We start from the raw sequence: 23688 nt of genomic DNA on the forward strand, positions 1-23688 counted from the left end.
AGAAAGAGGAGGGCCAGGTAGGAGCGGCACACAAGAGGACAACACCCAGCAACTCTGCAGGACTAAGGCTACACTGGGAAGTCGACAGAGGGTATGGTCCAGCGAGGTAGCCTACTGGTATCTAACTTTACCCAGAATATGTGTTCCTGAAAGTCTTAACATTTTCCTAACAGCCATATTTTTGCAGATCTAGATCTCCCTGAGTCCGGTTTGTTGAACATACCTTATATATCTATACACACAGAGCAGAAAACCCCATTACCGTGTAACAGGAGGTCCCACCTAATAGTCATTAGCATTTGAAGATTGGATCGATAGGGAAGGAAAAGCAAGTAAAAAAAGTTTCTTTTTTCCCCCCTCATCAGAAGTCCCTCTTTTGTCTCCCAACAAACTCACCGCTGTCTGGGCTGTGATGTGTGTACAGCCCACTATTTTAGCACCAGCCAAGGGCTTCTCCCCCTGAGCACGTTTCCTGAGTGAAATCAGAGCAGACATGTCTGTGAAAGAACAGAGGATTTGAGCTAGGTCTGCGCTAGCAGGATTATGAATTTCTGCCCCAGTAACATCTAGGGGTGGTCTGGATCTGTTGAGATATTGCAAGATAAGGTAGAAACACTCTAAGCAAATTTCCATGATGACTGGCGGCTTCAACAGCAGAAAGACAGTTGGGGAGTTGTCATCCAACTACTTGGAAATTTCTCTCTTCCTCCACCATTTCAGCCTTCTATGCAGAGGACTGAATGGAGAATGACGTAAATCCTCACATTGGGTCAAAATGGAGGGGGAGTCTCATCATTTACACGGAGGAGAAGGAAGTGGTTATGACATTGGCTAATGGACTCCTATATATAATCATCAAACCAGGAAGGAAGACTTCACCCTCAGCAGAAGAGCACTTGCTGCGTTTTCTGGGCTGCCTAACCCCATTCTGCCAGTCTGTTTGGTTTCCGCACTTCCCCCAGCAGAGAGCACATCTTCAGTGTGAAAGTAACAAGAGTAAAAAGACCTTATCAGGAGTGGGGTGGGTGGAGAAACCAAGATTTAACGGACTATCAGTCACTTTCACTTTCACTCCAGCAGAGGGTGCTAAGGACCAAAGACCAAAGAGACCCTCGGTCACCCCGTCCTTAGCTGAAAACCCTCCCACATCTGCTGCTTCTGGGAAATGTGGGTCTCGGAGATTGGCAGCTATGGTAGGATCCCGCAGAACTAACCACCATGTAGTGATCCGGGACTTGCTGACTCCACAAGGAGATCTCCGAATATGGTGTCATGGGGGAGGAAAACAGAAACTACTCTGTGTAATTACTACGTGCTGAGAACAGGAAGCAAGGAGAACAAGAACAAGAACCCTGAGGCTCAAGCTGCACAAAGAGAAATCTGCTTATACAAGAGTCCGGAATATTGAATTTTTCAAGGCGACTTTCAAGTTAGCTTTCAAGGGTGAAGTTGTTTGCGGATCCTGATGACCAGCAAGCGGGCTGCTTCTGGTCCCCTACCCACCCCCTTTCTTTACCTTGCTCTGCAATCTCAATCTCCCGGCGTCCAAACTCTGCCTGCTTGATGTTCTTCACACAGAAATTGCTGCTGCCCTTGGAGTTGGTTTGCTGTTTCTCTCGAGGGGAAACCTCATCATCAGAGCTATCTGTGTAGGATGCAGCTAGAGACAGGAGAGAAAGAAACAAGGAGAGAAAAACCTCAATGGCCCCAACTCCACCAAGTGCACTCCCCAAAGGATTCTCATTTAAGTTAAGCAAACTCGGAATTGGAGCCACCTTTCACATCACTCTCAGCTCTACTCCTTCAGAGTAGACTGATGCATGGGATTGTTATGGCCCCTTTATCCACCCTGATGATACTCTGCCACTAGTCCCTGTAATAAGAAGCTACGAACCCCATTCCTGCACCAGCTCTAGGGATCCCAGCTAACAGGGGCACTTAGCCCCAATGTGGATTGGAACCAGACATGGCAAAACTGGAAGAATACTCTAGGGCATGTAAGGAACCACTTCCCTAGAACACTGGTTCTCAAACTCAAGCATCTACAGCATCCATCAGAATCACGTGGAAGGTTTGTTAAAATACAAATGGCTTAGGTCCCACCCCAGAAGTTCCCGCCCAAGAATTAGCATTTCTAACAAGTCCCCAGGTGTTGCTGGGGCTGCGGTTCAGAAGACCACAGTCTGAGATAAGAGACTCTTGCAAGGGATTTCACACTAGGTTGTGCTCAAGGACTATAGAGATGGAAGGAAACGACTCAAAAGGTGAGTGTGTGCCTCTGGTTCTACTGTCAGCCCTGAGATCACTCAGTATGTTCAACTTAAAAAAAAAAAAAAAGCAGCTTCACATAAAGGCTAAAAATGTCCTTTCAGAGAGAGAGATAGGGTGGGGGACATATAATCATCACTCCCTGACTCTCAAATCACTTCTTTCCTCTCTGAATCGACGAGTATTTCCTGATCTCTGTCTCTGCCAGTGCCTCAGGTCTCTGTCTTCTACACACTGCTAGCTAACACACATACTCCCGAAGGTATCTGTCCCAAAGGTATCTGCGACAATTTAACTCGATCACTAAGCTTTTAAAAATGCTGATAGGCTCCTGTTAATAGATGGACATCAAGATCTTTGAGAACTTCGCTAAAGCTTTCTTCACTCACTCCTTCCTTCTTCCTCTTATAGCCCAGCTTTTCACAATTAATTCTCTCTTTGCTGGAATCGGGTCTGCTTATCACTCCCACTCTTTGGTATCTGTCACTCCAAGACACCTTTTATTTATGACAGCCATTGTATTTGGAACCTTTTCTTGCACACATGCCACAGTGACCCTGAATATTCATTTATTTCAGTACTTGACCCTGTAGATCACCATTTGCTCTTATCTGCCTATCTTATCAACACTGGGTTATCAGTGGCACAGAGCAGAGAACAGGTTTTTTTAAAATGCATTTACTTGTTTGTTTTTTTTTACAATCCTTTCACCTCAAGCCTGGTCCTTATTGTTAATAACCATAAGAACAGTATTCTGGCAAGATCATTTATGGAGATGGCAAATCTCTTTGCTGAAACTAACAGCAATCTATGACCTTGGGAAAGCTTCTTAAACTCTTAAATGCTTCCTCAGCTGAACAATGGGGGGGGGGTTTAGATCAGATGCCCCTATGGATCTTCCAGTGCCTATTCTGCTAGTACTCAAATCCTAAATTCTACATCCTTTCCCACATTAACTCTCCAGTATTCCCTCTAAAGTTGAGAAGGACACAATTAAAAAAAAAAAAAAAGCCTACTTATATAGGGTTAACATAGGAGAGGAAGACTAGAAAGAAACAGAGCTGGAGCCACATTATCGTAGCTGAGCCTTTCCTATTCCAGAGGTGAACAGGGAGGACACTTCAACATAAAGGGTAACCTAGCAAAGAAAAGGAGCCAAAATACTCATTCTTCTCGTCACCATTCAAGCAGTCTTGGAGCCAAGAAAGAAAAAGACAGGTGGCGGGGTATATCTTAAACAACAAAGTTGGAAATTATGCTTCCAAAGTACACACACCTCTTTTTCAAGGCCAGTTCCGTCAGCCAAAATAGAATTGATTTTCTCCCTTTGTGATGTGGGCGGAGAAACGTGGGAATGGGAACCGGCCCAGTACTACCAAGCAGGCATTGGCCACAGACCACACACAGAGACGGCCAGGGGAAGAGAAGTCTCCAGATGACAAAAGCCTCCCCAGCTACAAGCCTGGCTGGGGACATACCCACTGCCCAAGTGCTAATTATCAGCTTTCAGCAGAAAGATGGGAAGTCCTGATAGGAGGTACTTTCAGATTCTAGAAAAGTAGAGCAGTGGGTAGAGAACTAGCTTAAGACTCTGGAACTGGGAAGAGAGATCAGAGTGGACACGAAGTTCATACCTACCTGAACTGTAGCTGTCAGTGGAGGACTGGGAGATGGAGCGAGACAAAGACCGCCGGCCTGTCTTGGTGGGGAATTTGGTGAACTCCTGCATGTCATCAGCAAACTGGATTTGCTGTAAGAGGAAGATGAACAGTTGCAAACTTACAACAAGCATTCTATGAAATGTTCCATTTTTTAAGGCCATACGTTTCCTTCCCTAAAACCTAATGTTCTGATATAGCTCCTGCTAAGGCAGCAACTCTCCCACCAGAATGAGTGTAGGCGGAGGCTACTTGCTGACTCCTCCCCAAATGCCAATTACTGCCTCTTTCCAATTGCTTTAGAATTTCTGTATGTGTGTGGCGGGGAGCTTAAGACCTAACTTCTTTTAGCATCTGTCCAAATTTCACAAATCTTTCTTCTCACATTCCACAAAGTTTTCTTTCCTCTTACAACCTTGACACATTAAACTCTCTACCCTTCCTCCCAACTCTACCAAAAAACAGCACAATCTCATAGTGCTTCTGCTTGTTTTTTTTTTTTTTTCAGAATATTCTTTTGTAGCACATTCATATTCTGAAATTAGCAATGGTCTTGTTTGAAAAATTACGGAGCTGCCTTGAAATGGTGATGGGCACTGCGGTGCCAAGTCAGAGTCCAATCATACCTATACTTCACAAAGCCAATGTAGTATGCCCAGAACTTTCTACATCCAGTAAAGTACCGGAGTTCAGTAAAGAAAGCAAAATTTAAAAAAATATATGCACTCCACAGTATAATCCAACTAATTAGGACTAATTTGAAGGAGAAAATAAATGACTTGGTAAACTGTATTAAAAAGTTCTTTAAATGAAATACACCAGAACTAGGTAATTGTTTGAAGGATACTTGGAAAATTGGCTTTAGTAAGTGGCAAATACCTTACAGTTAATATAATTTACAGTCAAATTAATGGATGCTTCTAAAGTGTATGAAAACATTTCCTTCTATTAAATGGTTTAAACCTTCCTCCTGAGCTCTTTATTTAAGCTCTGATAAACCCTTTCTTTAAGATATGAAATAAACTTCAGCCTCCTGAAAAACAGAACGGTTTGAGACTATGAATTGAGATTCTCCTCACAATCTGACTAAATCTGAAAAGGTTCCCATGGAGAATCCATTAAACTAAGTCTTTAGCAGATATCTCTGGAAATATAAAAGCTATTACAGATTAAAATCTTCTCCCCATAATGCTAGCAACAGGGTTGTAGCCACTTTGAAGCCGGGAACAGTAAACTGCCCGTTTGTTACAGCTGCAAAACACCCCCCTTCTCTGTCACATGTACCCTCCAGCTAGGGTAGCATCGGCTGGCAGTGTTAAGAATCAGGCTTCAATGTGCCACACAGAAAAAGAAGTAAAAGGGACTCAGTCTACACAACGTACATGGCACCAGAACTTGATTAACAAATATCTTTATATGTCCTAAGCAGCTGTTTTTAGGTGCTAAAACTTAAACAGTTTAAATGCCAAAAGCACAGTGCCTTTCAAAAAAACCAACCGACCAACCCCATTCTTGAAGGGCACCCGGGTGGCACATTCGGTTAAGCAACCAACTCTTGGTTTTGGCTCAGGGGTGATCTCGGGGTCATGATCTCAGGGTCGTAAGATGGAGCCCTGGCTCCGTGCTCAGCATGGAGACTGCTTAAGTTTCTCTCTCCCCCTGCCCCTCCCCCCATGGGCACTCTCTTTCTCAATAAATCAATCTAAAAACAACACAACAAACCCACTCTTTGAAGTGGCCACAGGTCAGCATCTGCCCTTCTAGATAGGATTTCCCACTGCATGTTCACATGACTTCTGCAGTCAGCAAAGCTAGTTTTACTGAAGAGATTGATCCAGGACCAAGGTAATGACTTTCAACCCAATTGCAGTTTTTTGGTGGCAGAAAAAATCCAGTCAAGAGACCATCAATGCCTTTTTAACAGTCTCCAGAGGCAGCCCTTCCTCCATCAGCCTCCTTGTTCCTGGCATGGGCAGTCTAGTCGGAAGCTAGTCTTCTCTCTTGGCTGTTATGATTCCCTACCCTGTTCATCTTTTTTCAAAAGGCTCTGGGCATATTCCCAGACACCACCTACCTGGTGGTGGCGGGGATGGGGGAGGGAAGTGCAGTAACATTCGCAGTTTCTTAAATAAAAAAAAAAAAAAGAGAGAGAGAGAGAGGTGGCAGTAGCAAGACAGAAATGTGTTTCTTCAGCAACCTCAGAACTGATTTAATAGTCGTAATCCTACCTTGTATTAATGCAGCTCATCAGTAGCCTAAAGCTTAGCAACATCTTTCCCATCTAAAAATATTAGACTGTGCTGCAAGCAGCTTACTGATCAGCGCAGTGCCCCGTCTCTCAAATAATGAATAGGGTCCATATTTGAGGTGGGCAGACTGTTAATTCAAGCCATACCATGGATGGGTGGCTGTCTATTCTCGCAGCTCTTTGATATTTTCACTGCTTACAAATAAGGTGGTCCGGCTATACAAAGATGCATGATAACCTTGTCTTCTCTCCCAGCACCAAACTGCACGCTGAAAAGAACCTAGATCACAGCTGCTGCTCTGCCAGTTTCCAGCAGGCCTGCCTGCTCTATGGCTGCCTTACAGCCTGTAGCTCTGTCTTCCTTTTGAAGTACCTCCTGGAGTGCTGTTCGCCTTCACATTGTAAACAAGGACACTGTTGTCAAAAGCGGTTTTTGAATATCACAAATTTTCCCTCTAGTGAAACCAGATCTCAGTAATAGCCCTCTAAACTGGGATGGATTTCATCACATTTACACAGATTTGATCAGTTATGTAAAAATGAAATCCAAAGATGGCTGCAAAACTGTTCTGTTTACATTACTTCCTCTTGTCATCATCTCTTCCCACCATAATTAAGTCTCAACTGGTGTACTTCAGTGCTTCTTCAAAGCTGTATCTGTAAGGAAGGCTAGTTCTAACTATGATGTGGAATGGGAAACAGGGGGAGGGAAAAAGAAGATAGCTGGAACTTCAAAAAGTATCTGAAAACCAAAGAGTCCTATGTTAAAGAACTATTTTGTGTTTGAATACTTACCACCCCATAAACAGCCTTACCCACAACAAGCATGCCAGTGTTTCATTCTTGAACTAATATTACATCTGAGAAAGGTTAGAAGGTCAGATTGACCCATTCTCCAAATAGCACATCCAAATACAGAAGTCTACTTGCTGTGCCTTAAAAACTCAATTAAATATCAGGCCAATTCAATGTGCTATTTTAAAGCACCTCTTCAAAGGGCTCAGTGGGTACAATGGCTGACTCTCTTCCATGTGACACTGAAAATGATAAAAAGAAGTTTTCCAAAGAAACAATCTGGGATATGGTGCACCCACCACCTCGTGGTTAAGTCTGGTGACAAAGTGAGCTGAAAGAATTGCTGTATATAATTTATCAAGAAAAAGGGATCACAGACAACCCAAAACAGTTATAAGCTTCCAGAGAAGAAAAATTGTTGTATACTACTCGTTCAACTTATCCCAACTGATATTTTTTTACCATTAAAAGCTGAAAAGTTTACTTCCACAAACACACGTTCCATCTACCCAGATGTTAAATAATAGCTTAGCCACACTTCCTTCCCAGGTCCCACCCAATTTTGCTATCTAGCTCCTGAATCCCAGAGAACTGAAAGCCATCAGGATTGCATCGACACTATAGCCAAGGGACGGTGATCAGGATAATATTCGTGGAGTATTACATCCTTTCAATGGACACACTTGGGAGGCACCAGCTGAGCTCGCAGCGCTAGCCCAGGAAAGATCTACGAAAGGAAATACGGGCCCTTACGATCTGTAGATTTGGTTTGACCGAGGGGGTAACGATAACACAAATGCCTGTCATAGAATTTTACCGCTTCTTAAGGAAGATCCTAGATGTTGCAGTCTTAACAGCCTTATCTGGATATTGTTCAGCTTGGGCCTCCAAAAATCAGAGGTTAGGCTAGACATCTTACAAAACCTGTGATTTCACATGCCTATCTAGCAGCTTTTAATTTCCTCAGAAAGGTTTCCTCCTAAGGGTGAAGGACTAGACTCAAAGGTAAATAGCAATTATTAGGAAAACAAACCATTAAGAAAGCATAGCTTAGAAGTGAGGAGAGGGACTGGTCTGTCTTAATTGCTGAGGAGTATGTGAAGGGCCGCTATCCCTCCTTCTGGTACACCAGTGATCTTCTGAGGCATTCCCAAATTTACATAATCTGTTCCACTGTCTCCTCTAGCATACTGCGTGTGCAGAATTTTCTGTTTTGAAATGATGGTCAGCATATTTCTTAGCTAATATTTAGCAAAAAGATGACTATCAGAAGCTAGAAATTGTAACAAGGTCAATTACTAAGCAATGTGTTATAACACCTTCCAGGACTCCTACTATCTTTTCTAATCCCTCTTTCACACATCTTCTGGCTAGATTCCTTCTTCTGCAGAATCTACCTTCACCTGCTCTTTGCTGAGGGAAGGAAGAGGGTATGGCTGTCAGCCTAAACTAAACAGGCGCAAGACCTTCCCTTGATACTTACCCCTGATCAGTCTGATTCCATTTCAGATGAATCCAAAGAAATAGTTATCAATAAACATCGATTTTTTGGTATAAGAACTATATAAGTGTGCCCATCTTTCAGACCTTCAGTTAGGTAAAAGAAATTTCCCAAAGAAGACGGGTATCCTCTTCCCAACACGTTGCTCTCAGGTACACCACCAGAAAATAATTTATCTCAAGGGACTCAATCTCAGGCCACAGAGTCGAATCCACAGCCTCCATCGGTCACTTCTTCCATGCCCTAGCGCAGAACCAGTCTTCTGAGACGCAGCAGGTTTTGGCTGCTCCCTGTCCTCCTTCCCTGTCTCAAGTTTCTTAAGTTCTCAGTTTCCCCAGATGGGGCTTGAACTTCTGAGGGGGGAGGGAGTGGGACGGCAAGCTGACTAATCACAGCACACCTCTCCCTCCTCCACTCCACCCATCTCTCTGTCCCAAGGGTAACAGGATACATAATATGTGCGTGTGCGGGCGCCCATGCACACACACACACACACACACACACACACACACACACACACTGCTAGAATCCACTTCCAGAAGAAACACTTCTTTTACAAATGGGACTTAACTTGATCTTTCATCAATGTTGGTGGGAGGAAGGGGTGAGGCAACACCAGGGCTCACACTGCCAAGTCACTTAACTGGTGAAGAAGGAACATAAAGCTTGAAAACCTCTGCCAAAGAGTGGTTTTACCCTTACCAGCTACTCCCCCACTCCCCACTCCCCATATGAGACAACGTACCTCACCGGCTTTCTATAAGCTCCTAAAATGGTCTAATGAAAATGAATGATCTGGGCCTCCAACTGCCAACTAGAGGTAAAATTAAGAGGTTAAAAGTGGCAACAAGTAGGACAGGGAGGGGCTTCCTAATCTTTTGAAAACCATAATTTACAAGACACACAATCCCAACTCTATTTCAATGCCTGTTTAGCTATCTGCCCAGCTGCCTGTCCTGTCCATACTCTCCTCATCCTCAGTCTGCTACCAATATTATCTGAAAATATGCTGGCCATTCTTCTTTTCCTGACATTCAATTATCATCAACTCTAAGTCATACACGCACACACACACACACACGCACACACACGTACAGGTGACTGAAAAAATCTAGATTCCTGGAACATACCCATGACTTCAGTGATACACCAAGTTTCCATTCCAACTCACTCTCCACCCCCACTGTCCCATTCTCCCAACTTTATTATCATTTTCTACAAGTAAATGCTTTAAAAGAATAGTATAATGAACACGTATATACCCTCCATCTACACTGAATCTTCTCACTTGCCACATTAGGTTTCTTCCTCTGTATATATATACACACATGTACATATGCAAACTTTCAAGTGGTCCTGCCAAAAAAAAAAAAAAATTGCAAACATGAAAACTCACCAATAAATTCTTCAGAATGAATCTTCTGAGAATAAGAATATTCTCTTATAGAACCACAATAACATTCTCATACTTTTAAGAATATTAATAACCCTATCTCATCCATGCTGTAGTCAAACTTCTCCAATTATCTCGAGAATACCTTTCATGAAGATGTGGTATGTACACAATGGAATATTACGTGGCCACAACAAAGACTGAACTCTTGCCATCCACAGCAACCAGAGGGTATCATGCTAAGTGAAATAAGTCCGTCAGAGAGACAAATACCATATAATTTCACTCGTATGCGGGATTTAAAAAACAAAAAAAGAGACAAACAAAAAACACACTCAAGTTCAGAGAGTAAACTGATGGTTGACAGAGAAGTGCTTGGGAGGAATGGGGGAAATAAAGGAGATTAAGACTTATCTTGATGAGCATGGAGTAATGTGTAGAATTGTATCATTATACCGTACACCCGAAACTAACATAACACACCATGTTAACCACACTTGAGCAACTTTAAAAAAGCATCTTTCATAGTTATAGACCCAAATGCCTCCCCAACTCTTCTAACCCAGGATGGAATCAAGGTTCACCAAATGCATTTGGCTGTTAGGTTCCTTTAGTGCCTGGTAATCTAGAACAGTTCTCCTGCTTTTATTTTATTCCCCCTGTGATATTTTTTTTCCTGAAGAGTCCAGGCCAGTTGCCTTACGGAATCTCCCATATTCTGAATTTTTCAGATTAGTTCCTTCCTGTAAACTGGAAGTTCAGTTTTGAGGTTTGATTTGAAAGAGATTAAAATTTTGGCAAGAATATTTCATAGACAACATCGTATACTTCCCTTTGCATCACAGCAGGCAGCACATAACGTCAGGCTGTCCCATGATTCGTGACACCAAGCTGAACCCTGGGTTAAAGGGAGACTATCAGTCTCTGAAAGGTGTATTTTCTCCTTTGCACGTAAAGGTTAAATTGTGGGGTGATATTTTTCAGCCTGTGAATATCCTGTTCCCTAGTGACTTTACCATCTGTTCATAATCCTTGCCTGAACCAATTAAATGTGGGGGGGGGTTTACAGAATCATGGTTTTTTCCCCTATCATTCTTTCCACATATATTAGCTGGCATTATTTTTGTAAAGAAAAGCTTTTCTTCTCCCTCTTTCACTTTTTTCTTTACTTGTCATTCATATTTTTATTTATTCAATCTGTTACACTAAATTATACAGTGAGTACACTGAATGCTCCAATTGTCCCAAACTGGGCCAGTGGGAGTCTCCTTCACGCTGACTCTTCTGTTTAAGCGCTTCCTTCCTTTCTGGCATAAGAAGATACACCAGGCTCACCTTGTTCTTTCTCTGCTTCAGACCTGGAATCAGCCCTGATTCGTTTCAGCGGGGAATGTTATTTAGAAAATAATATCTAAGTATAAAGTGAGCTCATTGTTATTAGAGGTGTCAGTGCCAATTAAGTTCTTTCAGGGGGTAGAGAATCTTTTTGTTTACTCATGAGTTTATATTGGTATTTCCATTTCAAATTTAACATTACCTTTTTAAGACTTTTAATTTTCCTATTTGTATTTTTTTTTTTTAAAGATTTTATTTATTTATTTGACAGAGATAGAGACAGCCAGCGAGAGAGGGAACACAAGCAGGGGGAGTGGGAGAGGAAGAAGCAGGCTCACAGTGGAGGAGCCTGATGTGGGGCTCGATCCCGGAACGCCGGGATCACGCCCTGAGCCGAAGGCAGGCACTTAACCGCTGTGCCACCCAGGCGCCCCCCCCATTTGTATTTCTTTCCTCTTATGCTGACAACCTTGGTCTCTAACAGCAATGATACACTTGCTTGTTTTATTCTATAATACATCTAAAACAATTTCAAAATTGTAAGAGTAATATTACTAACAATATTCTACATAGTGAAATGTCAATATTTCACTGAAGTTCTTTTTGTCTTTAGAAAATCTCTCACAAAGGATGTACAGTTCAAGGATGGCTTTCTGGCTGATTATATAATCGATCTGATATGTAGTTAGACTCATTTGTTTCTATTAGGCAATTTTAAGCTTTCCTTTTTTCTCTTTAATTTTTTGACATACGAAACACACGTCTCAAAAGTTTTAACGGTATATTCAGAGAAGTCTCACTGCCATTTCTAACCCACCCCCCGTCACCCTTTTCATTGGTTTCTGGTTTATGTTCATTTCTGGAGGTAGAAAAAAAAGCAAGTATATATTTATACTCTTACTTTACTCAAAAGGTAGAATGCTAAAATATTCTGCACCTTGTTTTTTTTTTTTTCCACTTAGGAATCACTTTGTATTGGTTCAGAATATAAGAATCAGTAATTCTTAAATGCTGGGAAGGACTGAGCCGGGTTACTACTGTTCACCTTATATGTGTGTAATAAAAAGTCACTAGCCTAAAGCCAATTGTGACTTTAAATAAAGCTCGCAAGAAATTAAACTGGCAAACCTCACTGCAAGGTATGCTGGGGTGTTCTTTAAGATGAAAATTTGTCAAATGCTCATCAATAGGTAAATCTGTATTTGTCAAAAGAATTTTTATGAGAAGAAAAGTTAAGAGCGAAAGCAAGCAATCGATCAATGGACAGGTCTAGATGGAAGATGGGAGTTTCTGACATTTTGGAAGGTGGCCACATAGACTGAGTAAATGCCATCTGTATAATTTCTTAGCCTGCCAAGAAGAACAAGACTGGAGATGTATAAAAACAATTCTTCCTTCCTTGCTCTGGAAGTTTAGCTTAAATGAAGTTTAAAGACAATTACATCTCGCAAATTCCAACCCTCTACACATATCTGCTTGAGTGAATGAATCCCACCTGTAAGTCAGAGCCGCTTTGGGGAAGGCTATATCCATTCAGAGGTGCAAGACATGCAAACCCTTGCCAAATAGTTTATGGCAGAAGAACTACAAGCAGCTCCAAAAAAGTGGCAGCTGAATTTACCTGGGTGTGCTTTCTAAACTCTAGGCTAACACCCAACAAAGGTTAGTAAGACAGAAACCCTATTGGTTTTTTAGTTACCATCCACTGCTTCCCATAAAGTATAGGCTCAAGGGAGGAAAAAGCCATCAAAACTCAACATTAAATTAAAAAAAAAAATCTGACTTTAAAGACAATACTAAACAGTAACTATGTAGTAACATGTATTGTATCCAAATGCCAGTGGGTCAATGGGCTCTTCCAGAATCTACTCTGTAAATAGGTAGAAGAGTTTCCATTTCAAAAAACAAGGTAAAAATCACTTTAAAGATCTGCTGCAGGGGGCTTTAGTTTCCACAGCTCTTAACAAAACACAAAATATTAAACTTCTAGGAGACGAGACACATAATACAAGGACAAGAATCTGACCATTGGTCACATCAAAAACAGAACTGTATTTTTCATTCTAGAGAGGTAATATTTGCCATCTCTTCCTGGCTTTCTAACTTGAGATGTCTATGTTCAATTTTAGATAAAAGTCTCAGTATGAAATCATGACCTTAGATAGCCTGTAAGAAAGAAGCTGGTTGAAAGGAATGGCTGGCTGTAATGTCTTTGGGGCTATTTAAAAATAAGAACTACCCAGGCATCTGGGTAGCGCAGTCGGTTAAGTGTCCAACTCTTGATTTTGGCTCAGATCATGATCTCAGGGTCTTGAGATCAAGCCCTGCATTGGCTCTGCACTGGCTGTGGAGCCTGCTTAAGATTCTCTTGCTCTCCCCCCCACCACATGCTCACTCACACTCTCTCCCTCTCTCAAAAACAAACAAACAAACAAACAAACAAACAAACAAAACCCACAAAAAACAAAAAACCCCACAAAACCCCCCAAAACAAACTACTTATTGCTCCAGTATGAATACAGTACAATCCCCTCACTCTTTCCCAGACCAGAATGTAAAAGTGGGGTTTTCCCGACCCATGACTTTCTGAACGTCATTTTCTAATGAGTAAAGTGGACAGATGCACAAGGATAAAAGATCTCTTGCTTTAGGTTGTACTGTAAACTAAAAGTCAAAATCGAATTTGGTATAGGAAGAGTTACTCAGCAAATTTTATCAATAAATAACAATGCTAGAACGTCACTGATATCAATATTTTTCAAACAATTTTTGTTTAAATTTTGGCATACAAAGAACAAGTGAAACCACCTGCAAGCACTACATCAGGACTTTTACTTAAAGCTGATTATACATTCAAAATCCACACTTACCGGTATCGTAAAAACAAAGATCCTAAATGCCTAGAGTTCTTTTTTTTTTTTTTTTTTATGATTTTTACTTTATTTATTTGTCAGAGAGAAAGAAGAGAGAGAGAAAGCACAGGCAGGGGAAGTGGAAGGCAGAGGGAGAAGCAGGCTCCACCTCCCTGGCTCCCGAGCAAGGAGCCCAATTTGAGACTCGATCCCAGGACCCCTGAGATCATGACCTGAGCCTAAGGCAGACACTTAACCGACTGAGCCATCCTGGCGTCCCCTGGATGCCTAGATTTCTACGATGTTCTAGTTTAAGCACTCTGCTTCAACATTAGTGCCCCGCAGATATGATTTCCTTAAAGAGGATTTGTATTTTTAAAAAATTTTAAAATCTTTTAAGTGTGGGATGTACTCTTCACAGATGAAAAAAAAACAGAACAGGGGTGGGGATTAAGTGACTTGCTGAAGGCAAATTTGCTAACAATACTGAGATTAAAAAAAAAAAGAAAAAAAGAAAAAGCAAGGGAGAAAAAACTCCCTACAGACCCAGTACTATTATGCTTCTTTTGGATTAGGCCAGGGAAACAGCAGCTTTCCCCCTTATTTTCAAGAGGTCAGTTACAGAATAGTCTACTATTGCAGTGAAGCTTTCTAGGCTTCCAGATGAACACTTGTGAACCCTAGGGAGGGAAAAGAATTCTTTCTGTTCCAAAATCTACATTGATTTTGGGAGAAGTGCAATGATGCAAAGAAATGTAATTTATTAAAGTTGCCAATGAATTGCCTTGAGGGGTACGGTTCCTCGGGCTGGAAAGGGTGAGGAGAGAGTTAAGAGCCCAAACACTGCAGAAGCAAAAGCTCTGTTCTGGCATATATGTCCACTGTCTTCTGGGGGTGGAATGGGGAGCAGAAGAATGCATGGGCAATCTAATCCCGACCACTAGGATGAGAGAAATGACCCCAGAATGTCTTGTAGGCATCAAGAGCAACGTAGAAATTCCACCTGTGTTTACTTACACAAGGAGGTTTTCAAATTTGGTACAGTTAAAACCAAACAACGATTTTTTTTTTTCATCATCTGGGAAACCTGCTATTTTCGTAAGAAATGACCATACTTGAAAACATGCCACAGAGAATATATCTTAAATGTGCTTTTTAAGGCAGCTATTTCTGTCGTGCACAATGGGAATGTGGGCACTTTTCTCTCACAGAGAGCACAGAGTACATGCCCTTAAACTGAGAACTCCACCAGGTCCCCTTCCCATCCATGGTGTGGCCCTCAAACAGTATCTCCTCCAAGTCACCATGCATCTTATAACGTATCTGAAAGATCTTGCAAAGTCAGACTTTTCCAATACAAAACAAGTTCTCTGACTTTACTATGACTTAAAAAAAGTTCTTACAAGGTTATTCATTTTATTGAAGTATTCTGGACTTAAGCAATATGACGACTGAATTTTGATTTCATATCCACGGTAGGTATTTATTTAAACTACTCATTTAATGAAAACAATCTGGCTATATGATTTTTAGGAGAATTTTTTCAAAAACTGAGTAGCAGGTTTTAACTACATAGCTTACACGCTGAATAGAACCTTAAACTGTCCCAGGAAGTGAGGTCTAAAATTTCTTTGATCATTTGAAGGGCTTCTTAAAAAAACAGAAAATAAATATCATTGCTGGTGTGATTCTATTCCCCTAGATTAGGGAGCTTTGGTTTTAATGCATCACTGAGCAAACAAAGAGACGTCCGTATACTAACAGCAGGTTGGAAGGTTTCATGGCAGAACAGCTTTTCCATATGCTGGACAAACTGGAGCAGTTACAACCGGAACCATCTAGAGCCTCCAGGCTCCTTTGGGGAGGACCGTGGGCTCTGTTCTTTAATGCGCTCTGAGTGTATAGTGGTTTGGCCTAGAAGGCCTTGAAGACAGCACTTTTTCAGCAATCCCTCAGTGTGGGTCTGGAAAGTTCCCCTTAGATCTCAGGAAAGAAACAAAAATTCCCTGTAAAGACCACCCTTCAAAAGGTCCTGATCTGTGGTTATACTAAAAATCACATTCCAGGGAGGTAAAGGTAGAAGTAACACCGGACTATGTGTGCTCACTGTGCTCCAATCTCTAAATCTGGCCATGTCATTTCTACACAATTCTTTCTCCCAGTGTCCCAAACGAAATTTCATTCATACTTCTGCAGTATATGTTATACATGGTACTAACCCTGAGGCAGGATTTAGCCATTCATTCAAGTCAAACACCAACTTTTCCAAGGACAGAGACATATTAATATTGGTATACGTAAAGCAAAGCCTTATCCGCCCTCCCCTTTTTATCCTAAGTTCTGTTTGATAATAAAGGAATAGTGACAGACCCTTCAGAACTAAAAAGGATTTTTTTTTTTTTTTTTTGACTGGGTCTCAAATCCACTCCCTTTGCTTTAAGGTTACCTGGCTTGCCAGCTTGTTAACTGCCTTTCTGAGTTCTGCCCTCCTTTGTTTCCTCTCATCTCTCTCCAGTCTTTACTCCTTGGCTATTTCCTCAGTCCTTCATCAATCAGCTCCTTCTGTGAGGTTGTGTTCTGATGCCAGAATTTCGCTAAAATGCCCTCTCATGATCTTTATAATTTTACTACCACTCTTAGTCCAGAAATTGATAGTATAAATTCTCGTGTTAAGGAAATTCTCATCTTCTGACCTGATTTTTAATCTGCTGAGTCCAAGAAGCTCAGGCAACCAGAAGTCAAGATGTGGGAATGGGAACAGAGTCAAAATCATTCAAAGACAGCACAGACTCAAGAAATGCTATTGGTGTAGTGGAGGCCTAACAATTCCTTGCATTTGCTTTTTCTAGGGACACCCTCAAGTTCTTTGCAAATGGCCTTGGCTATACAGAAGAAGAAACTACAACCCAGTGTGGCTAGGAGATAACAGTCCCAAACACCCAACTCATGGCCTGGCCTGATCCCAATCACCAGGTTCTCCATTCTAGGCAAGCAAGCATTCTAGGTTTTTAGCCTGGGTTCATGGATGGGCTTCAGGCTGCCAACTCCCCTTAAATGTAAATTATCATCTATATATACACACATATATTCATATAAAAATGTGTATTTATTTTTCTGGAAGATGAACACAGCTCTGATAGGGCTCCAAACTCCAAATGGTTAAGAACCACTACACTAGACTTATGTGGCCTGAATAATAACCTCACAAGAATGGAAACTCCAGAGGATATGGATCTTTGTCTTGTTCACTGATGAATCCTAAGTGCCCAGCACAGGTCCTCAGATACAGTAGCAGGTGCTCAACCCTGAGCTGACAGAGCTGCACGATTTCTGGTCACAGCGTACTCTGAATACTTTGGAAAAGAAGAGTAACCACAGGCTGTTTTCAGGACCTCTCACATGGGGCACAAGATTTTTACTCATGGCCAAAGTCATTCAAGGTAGGTGGGAGCTACATTACCATCCCAGTATCAGATTTCATAACAATTTTGGCCAGTCTTGCTAGATAATCTAAAAGACTGGTTCTAAATACGGGATCTTTCAAGATTATGCTGTCTTAAAAAGCACATACTATCCTATTCTCCACTTGTCCCTTATCCCTCAACCCTTCCCCCTTCTGATTAAGCAGATCTAGGTCAGGGCCCTGAAATGAATGTTTTGAAAAGCTTCCTAGGTGCCTGATTCCTTCCATGTCTTCCACTCCATGAGAAGTACTCATCAGAGACAATCTAAGAAGGACCCGAAAACGCAAACACAAGCACACTGAGTTTACCAGGCTCTTGATAAAGCAACTGAAGGCACAGAGGGAACAAACGGGTTAGCCACATCTTGTTCAGAGATAAAACAAATAAGCCAAAGAAAGTAGAAAATCTGCCTCTTTAATACCAACTCCATCTGTCAGGGACAGCCAATCCATCAAACAGATCTACAGGGTTTAGGAGAACACGGCAAAGAGCTTGTCGCAGGAAAAGAGACTGGCCTGGTCCAAAATCAGTAAGAATTGGCAAGGTGCTCTCATTCCAAACATGCCCAGTGTTCAGCTAATCCCCTCCCTGTGGAGTCAGAAAAGAATGTGCAGAATTCTGAACCCTCTATTCCTCAGATAGGAGGGGTTCCTTCTTCTGAATGCAAGGGTTGAAACTAATCTCATCAACGCTCCACTCCTAATTACAAACTAGGGAGAGGAATGAGATGCCTCCCAACATGGGTGCTCTCCGTCTAACCTTTATGATTTGTAAATATCCTTTACCCCATCTCACCAAAGCCGTGCCTCTGCCAACCTCAATTCATTTTCAACTGGCAAATAAGAACAGAAACTACCCCCCAGAGTAATGTTTTCCTCTGGGAAATCCTGGGGAAGGGTGCAATGGGGTCAGTGCCTCCAGCATGCGTTTTCCCTGGACTTACAATACAGCTTATTACATTTAGAACATCATGTTCCCAACCAGCTTGGTCTCTTTTCTGTTATAAACCTGAAGTAAACAGATTCTACAGCAGCTACAAGTCTGTTACCAAGGCCACTGTATTGATCAGTATAATTAACATTCACAATTCATCTAGTCCAGCATGACAAGCCAGCTGGGCTACTCTCCGTAAGAACTGAACATTGGGAATCTTCATGTCTTGCGTGCTAAGAAGTCTGGTGCTCTGAAGCTGGGCACTAAAAACTCAAGTACTGAATCAGAAGTAGGATGCTACCTGGCCACCCACAGGAGACTGAATTAGTTACCAGAACACCCGAACACATCTGCCATCTTTACGAAGTGCCTATTTCTACTTCCAAAACTACAAAATTCTGAAAGTCTCCCTTCCCCCTGAATCCTGCTTACATCACGTACTTAGAGAAAGAAAACACACGAACTCCTCAATGCCAACTAGAGCCTGACTCCTGGTTAGGACAAGCACTGGCCCAGGTCCCAGAAGACTGTAACTCTAAGGAAGGTGTTTTTCAAAGACAAGGGCATATAAAGCTTTTGAACATGGAGCTCAGCCTTTGGTTCAGAAGGGGCAGCTCGGGTTGCAAAATGAGAAGAATCAGAAGTTTGCCCAGCATTGCGGGGCAGTGCTGCGGTTTATTACTTTTAGGACTCCAACACAAACTCCAAAATGAAACTGTTCAACTCACTGCTGGCCCTCAGATCTCAAACAACCTAAGAGTAAGCCTCTGTTCCTTAAATCAAGAGCATGTGTAAACCACGACACCACTTTCAACATTTAGGGCAGTGTCCCTAATGCTAAGGGTTTAAAACTTGGTGGGACATCAAATTACCTTCTCATTACATGTAAGGATATCCCTAAGCTTCTAGCCAACGGCCCTGTGGTTCTTGGCTACTGGGCTAAGAAGCCTTGTATCTCAACAGTCTCCTCCCTTACCTCCTATTTCTGGCATTAGAAAGGGATCTAATAAAAGCTGTTGGAAATTCTTATCAATTTCTCACCTGCAGCTCTTGGTATTTCCATAATCACCCATGCGAGAGGGATCTGAGTTAGAAAAACCACCTTTTGCCAACTGAAAGGGACAGGGAGCCAAAGCAACCAAGTGAGCCCAACTCACTTTCTCCTAGTGATAATCATCTCATAATATTTTACTCAATAAACAATTACTGACAATACTTATATGCCAAGCACTGCATACCATACATAAGTGTGAGATATGGTCCTTGCCCTCAAAATGCCTGGTTTACAGAAATCAAACGAAAATTAAGATTCAGATATCAAATCAGTCCTGAAAAAGGTTTCGAGAAGCACCACACTGAAATCAAACCTATTTTTGAGAGATACAGAGGAACAAGTTATTCTGTTTAGTTTTGATAGTGTAGCACGTGCGCTCCCTAAACACTCCTGAGAATCAGCTCTGAAGCTTCAGAGGCACCACGGTTCATAGGAAGGGCACAGGGCATGGGACAGTACAAGAACCCCCAGAAGTTGCTGAAACGCTGGTTTCAGTATGCCTGAGCTCCTGAGTGGAACCCTCGAGGCACTGATAATGAGTCTCCTGGGAAGCTGAGCAGCATCCCAAAGAGGGGGGTGACGGAGAACACCAACAACCTCAGCTTTGTTTCAAGGACAAACTGCAAGCTGGAAACAATCTCGGCAGTGTCCGGATCTGTAAAGAAAAGAATACTGTGGCTTAGAGACCTCCCCTTCCACATCAGGGTTTTTAACCCAGGATCCATGGATGAGTTTCAGGAAGTACCGCAAGTCCTTTGAAACATATATGCAAGTTTCTGTGTTCTTGAATTTTCCCAAAGAACTATAATTTTCATAAGATTCTTAAAGGGATCGGTGACTCAAAAGATTAAGAATCATTGTTCTAGAGTTTCTAATCCAGTGACTATCTCAGGAGCATCCCTCAAACTGGCAAAAGAGAAACCTATTTCAGTTCTCTACCTTCCACACAGACTTACCTACTTATTGACCTCTCTCCTAAAATTAGACACAGAGATGAGGGTGTGCGCTTTGGAAAATTCAAGGTTTTCTTGAATTCAAGGTTTTCTACAGCTCCAAAATAAAGCTAACCATCCCGACAGCCCAAATAAATCTTTCTTAAGACCTTTGAGGAAGGAGGTGGTCAAAAAGGGCAGAGCAGAACCACTGTCCTACTTACTCTTCTGATAGGTCCCTTTTTTGATTTCAGGATCCTAAGATCATAATGAAAACAAGTCAAAGCCCAGAAACTCTGACTTGAGGTCAAGCCCGTCCTGGGGGAAAGGAATAAAGTAATTCAGGGGCGCCTGGGTGGCTCAGTTGTAAAGCGTCTGCCTTCGGCTCATGGCATGATCCCAGGGTCCTGGGATCGAGCCCGGAGTCTGGCTCCTCCGCGGGGAGCCTGCTTCTTCCTCTCCCACTCCCCCTGCTTGTGTTCCCTCTCTCGCTGGCTGTCTCTTTGTCAAATAAATAAATAAAATCTTTGGAAAAAAAAAAGGAATAAGGTAATTCCCATTATGCCCATGGAAACCTGTGCCCCAAAGGTTCGCCTTAATTAATAAGTACCATAAGAGCTGGAAACATTTCTTTTAAAAATGGAACTTCCATACTCCTGACATTATTCAAAACACGGTGAAATGGGCAGCTTCATTCAGGAGACAGAAATGAAACATCTTACACTCATCTCCTCCGGGCCTTTAACCCCGCACTCGGTCACTCGCCAATTCACCATCTAGCTCCCAGAGCTGCCTGGGGCACCACTGCGGATCAGCACGCTAGCGTTTTCCTTGGCACCTGCAGCACACAGCATGCTCAGCGGGATTTCACGGATGGCACTGTACACACACACTCTCCAAGAAGAAGAGAAAAATATACAACAGGGCTTGTTCTAGCTGGGCAGTTCTTCAGATGGTACAGAACTAAGCCTCAGGCAGGTCCAAGATGAACAGCATGGAACAGTGAGCAGTCCCAAGCCCCTCCTGTTTTAAGCCTCACTCGGGCACACAACTGAGTACGGGGTGTACATTTGAGCAGTGAACTGGTTTGGGCTGGTAAAGGAGAACATTTTCAGCCCATTAAGCTCTACAGGTTAAGGACAGACACATGTCAGCTGAGGCAGTGGGACTTCTGTGGCAAGAAAGCAGAAGGATGCAGGGCCAGTCCTACATTTTTGTTTCTTCAAAGTCTTTTTCTCGTCTCGACCATAGGATTCCAAATGCTACCTTTTACCAGTGGTTCATTATACTTTTTCACTTTGTGGCCTGTTTGGGTAGTAAATGATTAAGCCCCATTGTATATTGCTAAGTAGCACCAATCATTATACTCGGTCTGAGATCAAGGCACCGGACTGAATGAAGCCTTTAGAGAAACTGAACAGAGATAGGAAAAAAATGAAACCAGTCTGAGTGTCAACAAAAGCATGGGTGTCCCACCCTAGCTCTGCAATTGCTTCAGAGCAAAGGCCACACACTTCTGCAGGAGAAACTCAGTTAAATGTAATTCGGAGCAGGCTGTTGAGAGCAAAGAGAAACAGTACCTGAGGGAGGGAGTTGGAATACACAGGATGTGATCTGAAGGTGATTATATAAAAAGATAAAGTCAGACCTCAAAAGGGTCTTTGGAATTGTTTCACGTAATTCAAGGATTCTAGTTTGGGAAGCCTCCCAGATGACCGCAGTTTGAGGAAAGAAACTCCTGGACTCAGCAAACCCACTGTCTGAAAGGCGCCCACCTTCTACAGGTGCACTGTGCGACGTGGGGGTTGCGGGAGGAGGGGTCAGGTGGAGCACACCCCATTTCTAGCACAACCTCTAGGTTTTCCCGTTGTCTGCGTACCTCTTAGAAAACCACTATTTTAGTGTTCAATAGGTTTAAGCCCTACATAAAATAACATTTTCCTCAGGGAAAATTTTTTTCCTGTTGAAAAGACATTCTAATAGAAACACCTTTTTTTTTGTTGGCTCTTTAAGACTATTTCAAAATTCCATATAAACCAGGGTACTTTTCAGAGTTTACAGTCACTGAACAGCATGGTGGGTAACAGGTCTAAACCAGAACTGAACCAGGCAAACGAGAAATACGGTCACTCTAGTTATAAAGGAACAATAGCGCTAAGTAAATTTAGTAAATTTACTAAATGCTAACCTCCTCAACAGTCCTGTAGTGCCATCATTCTTCCTCATTTTACAGACAAGAAAATGGAGGCTCCACAGGTTAAGTCACTAGCCCAAAGCCACATGGGCTTTGGAGGGTAGGGACTGAAGGTAAACCTGACTCCAAAAATCAAGAGCTTAACGTACATTGTACTCCTCGGTTTTAGGAACAAAAAAGGGGAAGTTAAAGAGATCTTATGTAACAGCCAAGCAAGAGTGGGAGAGCAAGAGAGCTACCTGAATGAGTCACAGGGAAACATGGAATCGTAAGAGAAAAGGTGACCATACTTCTATGTGAAGTTTTAACTGCTTATCATATGCTGACACCGTTGACAAGGGTAAGAAAGACAATTTGTGGTAAGGATCCTGTTTACAGATCATAACTACTTGAGGTGGCAGAGGGAATTTATGAAGAGTCACAGGCAACTAGAAATCTACATGAGTCTATGTATCAAAACACACAGACGCAAGGGATCTAGACAATGAACAGATTTCTCTGTTACAAGATAAAAGTCTAAAGGAACTTTGACACTAGAGTCTAACAACTCAAAAAAAAGAGATAATCGGTATCTGTGGAGAAATCCAAACAAGGGCTTCTTACACCCCTGACTTCTGTTTGAAGACTGCCACTAAAACAGTAGCTGCCCTAAAGAGAATCAAGACATACTAATGATGTTGGGAAGATAGGAAATATCCACCTATCAGACCTCTTCTCAGTGAGTCTAAGAATATCGGTGCAAATTCTGTACAACTGCATCAAGAATTAGCCATAACACAGCCCTGACTGAGAAGAGGAGCACCCTGCATTCCACCCAACAGGTTAACAGCTAAGTAGTACTCACTAGGCCTCTACCTGGTGTGCTTCCTAAATCCTAGCGGACCCTTTTGATAAACTGAGGCTGCTATATATGCCTTATTCAAATAAAGAATATCTTACAAGCAAAAGTAGTTGTTTTGTGTCTTCTCTTTTCCTCTACTGTGCTGGTGGTAAAAGTCTGTCTGTATAGATCTTGGGTTCAATGCCTAATGTATCACTCTGGAGAGTACCCCCCAATAAAT

At 42.2% G+C, this 23688-nt stretch overlaps 1 protein-coding gene across 3 annotated transcripts in view; it reads right to left on the minus strand.

Moving 5' to 3' along the window:
• Positions 1-23688, minus strand: part of AHCYL1 (adenosylhomocysteinase like 1) — a 37752-nt gene that overhangs the window by 10159 nt on the left and 3905 nt on the right. For all 3 annotated transcript variants that reach the window (XM_026484608.4, XM_057310385.1, XM_026484609.4), the window contains exons 2-4: positions 3907-4018; positions 1517-1660; positions 397-497 (exon numbers count right to left, since the gene is read on the minus strand). In XM_026484608.4, the coding sequence (XP_026340393.1) occupies positions 397-497; positions 1517-1660; positions 3907-4018 (357 nt within the window). The remainder of the gene's footprint in view (positions 1-396; positions 498-1516; positions 1661-3906; positions 4019-23688) is intronic.

Source organism: Ursus arctos, unplaced genomic scaffold (genome assembly GCF_023065955.2).
Source record: "Ursus arctos isolate Adak ecotype North America unplaced genomic scaffold, UrsArc2.0 scaffold_12, whole genome shotgun sequence".
In the NCBI taxonomy this organism is placed as follows: Eukaryota; Metazoa; Chordata; class Mammalia; order Carnivora; family Ursidae; genus Ursus; species Ursus arctos.